The sequence below is a fragment of the Aquila chrysaetos genome, chromosome 2 (assembly GCF_900496995.4).
Source record: "Aquila chrysaetos chrysaetos chromosome 2, bAquChr1.4, whole genome shotgun sequence".
NCBI classification, from domain to species: domain Eukaryota; kingdom Metazoa; phylum Chordata; class Aves; order Accipitriformes; family Accipitridae; genus Aquila; species Aquila chrysaetos.
In genome coordinates, this window is record NC_044005.1 from 28,033,746 (window position 1) to 28,043,585 (window position 9,840).

The following is a 9,840-nucleotide window of genomic DNA, read 5'->3' on the forward strand; positions in this document are numbered from 1 at the left end:
CTTGGTTCTTAGAAAAAATACTAGATACTTTCTAACCTTCAAAAAGAATAGCTAGCTTTGAAAATAGCAGCTGACATAAAAATCGGAACTTCATCTTTTTTTGCTGAGTTGGAAGTTTATGTATTTGCTGTACCCTAAAAAATCTAAATTAATTACATGAAAGAGCCAAGTCCTGCTTTATAATGCCTGTACTGGACTCTATTTTTTTTTTTTCCTCTTTTCCTAACAAAATGGCCTCTCCTGGGCATCCCACCCTTGATTTTTCTCCATTTCACATTCCTTCTTTCTAAGGCTGTTCAGTGTCAGATATCCACCAGTTTTGCCTTCTTTCACATCCATTCTCCCCAAATATCCAGTCTTTTGCCCTGATGTGAATATATCTTGAATGTTTTGCCTGTTCTTGTATGACATGGCATAAAGCCCTGCAACCCTTCCACCTTCTTTTCCACCATAAATGACAGGAACAACGGTGACAATTAAAACCCCACCTCTCCCCACACCTGTAACAACTTCACATACAAGCATCTGAGAGCGCCATTCCCATAACTTTTCTTCCCAGTTAACTGATGAGTATTTTGTACACTCTTGTATTAGTACAAGTAGCAGATGAGATTCAATTTCTTCTGGACTCATTATGTGATCAGTTAACAGCTACCGGCATAAAAATTAAAACAAGGTATATACTGTGCATTAAAAAATACATTCTCTGTGGTTCTTACCTTTTACTTCATTGAATTTTCTTTCATTCATTCATTTTGTCTTGCAATTGATTTGTGTAATTTGTATAAATCTAAGGCATGAACCATAGACTAGATCTTTAGCTGATGTAGCTGTTCAAAACATCACTGAAATCTGTTACTGATAGCAGCCAAGAGTCTTCAGTGGGTAAATAAGCAACTTTACTTATGAAGACACTCAAGTTTATAGAAAGAATACAAAATGGTGTAGAAAAGAGAAGGCATAAGATAATAAGCATGTTTTAACACCAAAGTTGTTGTAGTTTGCATGAAGACATATGAAACTCCTTAAAGAAAGCTTCTTTACAATATTGTACAGTCAGTTTAGCTTCTAAAAGTGTCTTTTCTCTTTCTGTGACCAAATGATATACAAAATAATTCTGCTGCAGTGTTAGGAAAATAAACTCACTAATACTGGTATTGATTTTCTGTTCAATAATCCAATGCTTTTCAAATTTTTCTTTTATCCATGACTTGTCTCTCATTGACTGGGTAAGGGGGCAAGATCCATCTATGTCTGTTTTTAACAGAAACCAGAGAGCAACAAGATCCCCAGCCTGTAGCTGGTACTCTCATAGATGATGCACTTTTGTATACATTTACAATGTATTATAATGTATTTAACCTACTTAAATAGTGAAAAGACCATAATCATAGCCTCCGCTAGTTTCCTGGTTTAGACCTCTGATGGAGATGTTTATCTTATCCCAGCTGGGGAAGGGTGTGGTTGGTCCATGTAGTAGGCATGGGGAGTGATTTCCTGAAGTGCTGGGCAATTGAAGCTCTCAGTGAGTGCTAGCAAGCTCCAAACTTTCTGAACATCAAAGGGATATCTCCAAATATAGCCACTCCAGTTCTAAATCAAACACTAGTCACGTTTTTTTCTGTAAGATCTCCTACCAGTTCCAACTTCATCAGGCAGGGACTCACCTCCTTAGCAGAATTAATGCACCAACTTCCTTTACACATCAGAGCAGCACAAAAGCAAACCAAAGGCTTACTGTTGCCTAAACAGTAAAATCGTGCTACCTACCTGTCCAGCAACTGAAATCTGAATGTTAGTACTAATAAATTCCTTTGTAGCCAATATTCATTCTAATTCATCCCTTTACATGCTGGGTAATGGACCAAATAGGGTGTTTATATATTTCACAAGAAGGAAGCGTATATATGAGCATGCACATTGTGTGTGTGTGTATACATTCATACATGCTTGCTTTGTACAGCTTTGCCATGTTTTGAACTATTCCAGCTGACCAGCAATCATTTGAGCTTGCTGTTGTAAATTTGAGTACCCGCAAGTCCTGCATGAATCAGCTGAACTTGTGGCCCTTCGCTTTTATCAGTCAGTGCCAGCACCGCCGTTACTCAGCGTTGTTCAGCATGATGCAGAGCAGTGTGTTACAGCACCCTTGCAGAAGCTCACAGCGTCCCTCTGGGATGTCTTACAGAGCTGTGCGATCGGGAGGGCCCACACGTACACTGAAAGAGCACTGTCACCAGCAATGTAAACACGGCCAATACAATCCAATTAGCATGATTATCACAGGGATCAGCAGGTCCCAAGTCATAAACCTTGTAAGCCTTGTCTGCCCTACAACCCCCATCTGCTATGCGTTTGGGCACTTTTAGATGAGCCTTTTTAGTTAGGAAGCTCAAGAACCCACAGAGCAACCCTCAAGTCGTATTACACTGCATAAGAACCTGTGTAGAAAAGACTTTTCGTGGGAAAAGAGAGAGTAGAATGGGTCTTCCGTACATTTATATTGCTTTCAGGGTGAGTCTACCCATGAGAGAGACTGAAAGAATGCCTCAAACATCGCGGTGGGCAAGGATGATAAAAGGACCTGTCTGTTTAACCTGACTGTTTAAAGGTGAATTCTGGATAACAAGGAACTCTGCCTAGCAAGGAACCCCAGGTGAAGAGAAGCCCAGCAGCACCCAGCAGTAACAGGAGGGGGAGGGCGGGCCAGAGGGTGCACAGCTCCCTGATCTGGTAATGCTGGTTTGGATGTGCTGAGCAGGACAGCTAACCCTGCATGGCCAAAGATCACGTCTGCAGGGAAGGGGAAGTTACTCCCCAAATGACCCCCCAAGCCCATGGACCTCTTTCCCAAAGGCTCACAAGCTGCTCATGACACCTAATTACACTAATGAGTTTGAGTGCCCACCCAAAGGGGGGGCAAGGATGATAAAAAGACACAAACTGAAGCCCCATGGGCGTGCGCCCACTGGAACAGGACCCCTTGGCTGGTGGGACCAATGCTGGACCCAGGACTGCTGACATCTTTCTCTCCTCCCTCTCTCCGTAATCCTAACACTTTATCCCTTTGGACATAAACCATTGACCAAGTCTGGGACTAGGAGCAGATCCAGCTGTCCCCAGGCTCCTCTCTGAGAAGGAGTCTAGAAAGCAAAAGGGGGTCTGCTCTGAACCTCATGACCCAACAGGAGGGCTCTCCTTACTGTCTGCCCTGAACTGATCCCCAAATAAGCAAGGCCTGTAGTATATATTTGGCGATGTATGGTTAGCACATGGTTACACAGTTTACTGGCATAGTTTCATGCCAATTTTTGTGGTGAGCATGCCAATTCTTGTTGTGAGCGAATAAAAGTTGAGTTTTGTGAGTTAAAGGATCCCTGGTGTCATCTCACCTTAATCCTGACCTGGGAATTAGTAAACCTGAGTCATTATCCTGAGAGATTGGGATGTGACAACCCATCATAGACACGATAAGCATATAATGACAAATGTATTCCATCCAGACTGGAAATGAAAACCTATATATCTCAGGTAGGATACACCACCTTGCTGTCTCTGCTTCATGGCTGCTTACTAATCTGCCAAAGCCAGATTTTAGGCTTTTGGAAGGGGGTAGGCATAGTTAGTTTCTATTGAAAAGGATCTTTCTTGTCAAAACTATGCTTGGTTTGTAGCTGTCTAGTGACATACTTTGAAATACTCTCTGGTTCACCTGTTCTTCTTGGCTATTTCTCTCTACAAAATATAACATCTAAAAGCATTATTCTCAGAGAGTAATCTAATTAGTAAATTACCCTCTTTTCCTGTGGCTTAGCCTGCAGTTAGCGGTCCAATAAGGCTCTGTGTCGAAGAGGATGGAAATGCTGAATACACAATGCAGTAGAAATATTTTATTCTCCTCTAGAGATTTATAATTCACATTCTTGTCTGTAGAGCTCTGGAGTCAGTTAAGGTTTCTAGGGGCTGAAATCACAGAGTCTAGAACACTGGATTGACGTTTCTTTCTTGGCTAATTTCTTCTGGCTTTTTAAAAAATTATTTTTCTTGGATTTTTTTTTTTTTTTTGGCAGGATTTTAAGACACAGATATACACTGCTATTCTGGAAACATGGCAGAGAAAAGTAAAATCTTACATACCTTATTCATCAGTGGCTCATTCTATTTCAGTAAGATGATTTAATATTTAAAATTAGGATGCTGATTTTTGGAAACTGGTTAAATTACAGTATATGGTCACAGTGTTAATAGTGTGCCACACACATTTGAAATGCAGACTTTTAGGTTTTTTTAAAACAACCAGAAAGCCTTTTATTTTATTCTGATTCACTGGAAACCTGGCATTTCAGAAACACGTCACATTCAGAAATCTGATTCTTCTACTCTGTGAAGAAATCAGATGGGTTCTTTAAGTGTCGAATGCAAAGAAACCATACACTGTGTGATGTTCTCTGCAGTAGGGACCATCTCAAGGGGCAGAGGATCTGCACGTGGCCATCACCTTTTTCATCCACAGCCCCGATATAAAGCCTCTGCAACCAGTCCGGTTCAAGCCCACTAACGGCACATAGCAGTCAGCCCCAGCATTATGAGATGCGTCTTCTTTGCTGCTGTGCTGGGAAGCCTAGTGAGAAAGGAAAGTAATTTCCAGCATACCTTCCTTCGAGTGGGAAAATGCTGCAGAGGTACCTGATGTATGTGCCATGTGAAGACCATTCTCTCTTTGTGTCTGCCACGGGAAATGGGCCAGTCCATTGACTAGATACTAGCCAGAGCTATCACACTTTTGGGTATACGTCTTAGGCTAAACAAAGAACAACAAAAGTTGCATGGATTTCAGTGGCACGGGGCCAATTTCCATGACAAAGTGTATGCAGTATTTTTAAAATATTATACTTATGGATAAAATGCATCAACGTACTACTGGTTATAAATTACAGTTTGCCCATTTGTAGATGAAAATTCTTACAGCTGTATGAAGAGGCAAAACGTCACCAAGAAATACGTCACTGTACTCTTTTTTTTCCGTGAATTAAGCATTAGTTCAAATCATTTCTGTATGAAATGTAAAGACTCTTATTTGCAGTTTGGAAAGCATTGAAAAGAGTTCTGTTTGTTTTCCGGTACACATTTTTTTCATGAGGACAACTTTTTTTTCAGGTAGTTACATTCTACTATTTAGAATAATAACACAGAATGAACTAACTTTTTCTTCCAAAGCAAATTAAGAGTAATTTACAGCTGTTGATCACCTCTCCCCCTGCCAAAGTCAAAACTAAACTCAAGGTGAAAAAATACCGGGAAGAACTGTTAGTTTAGGATAAACAGATTTTGTTTCCAGCTGAAACTACAGAGGATGTTTTTAGCCAGTACTGACAGGGGCACTGCTGGCTGGGAGAGAGTGAGCGCAGCCCTACCAAGGGAAGCCTGCCATCTGCTGAGGCACCAACAGTCTCTGCTGCAGCACCCGGCTGCTCTGCCCAGGATGAACTGTGCTCTGCCTGGGAGAACCGAAATTAAAGGGCATGTGCTGGTAGGTGTGCAGGCATCCATCACAGCTGTGTTTAAAGGCAAAGTAAAACAAAAACAAAAACCAAAACTCCCAAACAGGCTCAACTTTTTATCAAAGGACACTATCGGGTACGAATCACTGCTTTTTAACTTTTGCTTCACCCTGTCTGATGTTAAACAAATCCAACAGTAGAAAGTAGACTGACTCTCTCTTTAATCTGACCATACATAACAATACACCTAGGTGTAAAAGACCACGTAAGATTGAGATTTATACATTTTGAAGAGATTGAGTGAGAGTGAGATTTTAAGTGAAGCTCTACAAAGAGCATCGTGTGGTATCGTGGGGCATTTTACTGTTTTGACAGATGTTTGGTTTCTGTGAAAAGTTAAATAAGCTTATAAAGAGTTTTCACCCTTTTTTCCCCATATGTACATGTAAAACATTACTAAAATTAATATTTGCATGTTTTCTTTAAATGAGGTCTGCTGGAAGTAAAAGAAAGAAACTACAGTTGTTAAAGCGTTTCACAAAATATTTTAATAAGGATGTAACAGCTTCCACATTAGCATTTTTTAAACTAAAAGGAGCTGACTCACAGTCCATTGAAATGCATTAGGATTTTTTTCTCTCATTTCAATGGGCTTTGAATCAGGCAACTTTGAAATACTAAATTTATACATTCATTTAACAGTACCTAATTCTTGGTGAAAGAAATGTACAAAGTAGTATCCTGCCTTTTGCTGCTGAGAAAAGTTAAAGAGTATAATTTAACAAAAACCTGTAGTAAGTCCACCACCGCAAATGCTTGTTGCCTTAATTATCAACCTTATGCTTAACACTGTACTTAAGCACCATAGCTACCAGTACAATGCTACGGGTATGCTGCTACTAGAGATTTTTCCCAATCTCTTGCTTCAGATTGCCAGCAGTTATAATTAATACAACCACAGTATTGTTCTAGAGAAGTAATTTGTCACAGCTACTGGGACACCTGCCACTGTGTGACACTGTTAACATAGGTGGTAGAAAGCAAAAAACATAGCTGCTTATTTCAACATGGTCTGTACCGATTCTTATGTCTGGCATAAGAGGGAGCAGGGATAGAAGGTTTTGTTTAATCAGCTGTCATTTATCAAACAAGAAAGCTTCATTCATCTATACGAAAGTTGTTCTGTCAAAAGAGGGGAAGAGACAAAATTCAAGAGAGAATTTTTGTGGTGGAAACAAAGTAGATGAAAGAGTTAGAAAAAGTGACAACCTTTTTATCTGAAAAGGAGCCTTCTTGAGCATCACCCATTTTAAATTCAACCTTGCAAGTAGCCACCACAGACATAAGTACACAGTATAAATTTCTTCATAGAAACACGTTCACAACACAGTGACAAGAATCAAATAAAAAAATCAAACAAAAAGACGTCTGGCACACACTAAAAACGAGAACTCTCAGAAGTGAAACATTAAGAAGCTCTGGGCCAGTATATTACATTGGCAACATATGAAACCCTTTTGGGTTTTTTTTTTTAGTGCAACAGAAGAAACCGGAGCTAGGGTAATAGCTATTATCAAACGGCTACTCTTTTGTCAAGTATTTATTTCAGAGCCTGATGGAGGTTTTGAAACAAATCTCTCTTTTTCATGTAGGCTAAAGTGACTTTGAGGCCACCCAGGTCATTCAAAACTGTCTCAGGTCCCTTCATCGCTGTTTCACAGCTGATGGAGCAGGCGCAAGACAATAGCTTCACAGTCTAGCGCTCCCTTTAAACTTTATTATTAGCACACTTTATCGTATGTATGGACACATTCAAACATTTCCCAGCTCAGTGCTCCCCCTGACTCCCAGCTCAGTGCTCTGCTCCCTGTGAGTCACGGGACTGTTTATCTCTCCTTATCAGAAACCTGCTGCGCAGCTCTGAAGCACAGCAATAAACGGATTTTTTTTCCAAAGACCTTTTCTGCTTTGCTTCCCCCAAGCGTAGCACAGAGAGCCAGAGCCCCAGTGAGGTGGAAGCTGTCTGCAGAGCAAAAGACAGCTCTGTGACTATGCTGCTGCTTTTCTCGGGGCCTTTTTGCTCCCTGATTTCTTTTTTTATTCTGGGGGGGGAAGGGGGGCGCAGAGAGAGGCTACTTGCTCCTTCCTGGCGGAGGGCAAGGTGTGTGTTGGGGGGCGGGGGGGGGCGGATTTTTACAGCATTTCTACTCTCTGAAGGGAAGGTGCGTACTGACAGATGCTGAGCAGGGTCGCTTTTAGTCAGGGAGAGTCTGAGCCTGAATGCTGGCGCTTGACTGAGGCAGGCTTGACCCAGTGGCCTGGGGGGTCCCACCAACCGAGGGGGAGGGCAACATGTACAAAAGGCGAGGGGGGAGTCGCTGCGAGACCCGTATAGCCACTCCTCAGACACAGAGGGGGTGGCAGAGCCTGGCTGCCAGACCCTAAGTCGACCCACAATTGTGGCAATTTGCTGAGTGGGTATCAAAGCATCAGCAAACACACCCGCTCTCAAGGGAGGCAGGTGGGGGGAGGATGGGGCAGCAGAGCAAGGACATGGGGTTTTCTTTGCTCCTTCTTGTGCCAAACACTGCTGTTGGTGGGCAGGACCGAAACCCCCTCCCTCCCAGCCTCCCCATGCCACAGCCCTGGCCTCGCTCACCCTCCTGCTGGGGGGCAGTAGGGGAGCGGGGGGGCAGGAATGCTTCCTCAGAGGGTGGTAATCCTGGAGGTGCAAGTGCCATTCCTGTACATGCTCCCTGATTCCAAGTTGTCTGGGGGAAAGTCCTCTACGCTGTATGCCCTGCTCTTGAGGGCAGTGGCATAGTAGTCGATGGGTTCCTCTGCGGCATTGTCCATCCAACTGAGGCAGAGCAGCCGCTGGAAGGACCGCTTGAAGTTGTCCGAGAGAAAGCCATAGAGGATGGGGTTGGCACAGCTGTTGGCATAGCCCAAGATGACGGAGAGCTGGCTGATGGTGGCGTCATCCTGCTCTACGAAGACGTTGACCAGCTGCACGATGTAGAAGGGCATCCAGCAGATGACAAAGACCATCACCACCATCATGACCATGAGGGTGATCTTGCGCTCCGAGCGTTTGCGTTGCTGCCAGCCAGCCTTGAGGGCCACCATGCGCATCTTGGCAATGATGAGGATGTAGCAGAGGCAGATGGCCACCACAGGCAGCAAGAAGCCCATCAGAAAGGTGTAGACCACAAAGACCACCAGCCACCTCTGGGTGGGCTCTGGCATGAGCATGTTGCAAGCCACCGTTCCGTCACTGTTGGCCGCTGTGTTGGAGAAGATGATAATGGGCAGGATGATGAGGATGGAAAGCACCCAGACGCCCAGATTGACCATCTTAGCCACCGTGGGCCGGCGGTACCTAGCCGCCTTGATGGGGTGCACCACAGCAATGTAGCGGTCCACACTGAGCACGGTCAGGCAGTAGATGCTGGTGAACATGTTGATGGCATCCACGCTGAGCACCAGGCGGCAGAGCAGCGAGCCAAAGGGCCAGTGGTGCAGCAGGGTGGAGGTGACCAGAAAGGGGACGCTGAGCATCAGCAGCTCGTCCGCGATGGCCAAGTTGAGGATGTAGATGTTGGTGGCCGTCTTCATCTTGGCATAGCGTAGGATCACGTAGATGACCATGGAGTTGCCGCACAGCCCCACCAGGCATACCACGGAGTAGATGAAGGAGATGAGGATGGCGCTGCCCTGAGACTCACTCAGGGTGCTGTTTGGGGCGCCGGAGGAGTTCCTGCCGCCCGAGTCCATGCCCCCCGCCGCCGCCTCCTCCGAGGCGCTGCCGGCTCCGCCGCCGCCGCCGCCGCCGCTGCCGCTGCCTGCACCGCCCGGGAGCCTGGTGCAGGTGCCATTGGGGAGCATCCTCTGCCCGGACCTCCCCGCCCCCGGCTCAGAGCGGCAGGCGCCTGCCGCCGGCCGGGCTCGGCATCCCGGCAGGGCTCCTGGCGCGGCTGCCGCGGGCCGCTGGCTCGGGGACGGACGGACGGACGGACGGACGGACGGAGGCGGCTGCCGGCGCCGCTCGCTCCGAGCGGCAGGAATTGCTGCGCCCCGGCTGGTGAATGATTAATAGGCAGCGGCGCGTCACCAGCTACGGAAAGGAGGAGGGAAGGAGGAGGAAAAAAAAAATGCAGGAGGAGACGTAAGTGGGTGTCCCTCCCAACCCACCCCCACGCCCCGCCCGCCTCCCATCCCGCCCTCCGGCTGTTGGCAGCGCTGGCAGCTCCGGGGCTGCCGGAGTGCAGCCTCCCCCCCGTCCCACTGCGCCCCCCACCCCGCAATGCCCTCCGACCCCACACTGCTCTCCCCATCC

The 9,840-nt window shown here is 45.6% G+C and overlaps 1 protein-coding gene across 1 annotated transcript; it reads right to left on the reverse strand.

Moving 5' to 3' along the window:
* Positions 1-6,023: 6,023 nt before the first annotated feature.
* On the reverse strand, positions 6,024-9,605 carry SSTR1 (somatostatin receptor 1). The gene has a single exon (XM_030004818.1). It carries the CDS (start codon positions 9,387-9,389, stop codon positions 8,208-8,210), a length of 1,182 nt encoding a protein of 393 aa, XP_029860678.1. The 5' UTR covers positions 9,390-9,605; the 3' UTR covers positions 6,024-8,207.
* Between the last annotated feature and the right edge of the window lie 235 nt (positions 9,606-9,840).

Excerpts from the sequence above, each read along its gene's own strand:
- SSTR1 (XM_030004818.1), bottom strand. The coding sequence starts at position 9,389 with ATGCTCCCCAATGGCACCTGCACCAGGCTCCCGGGCGGTGCAGGCAGC.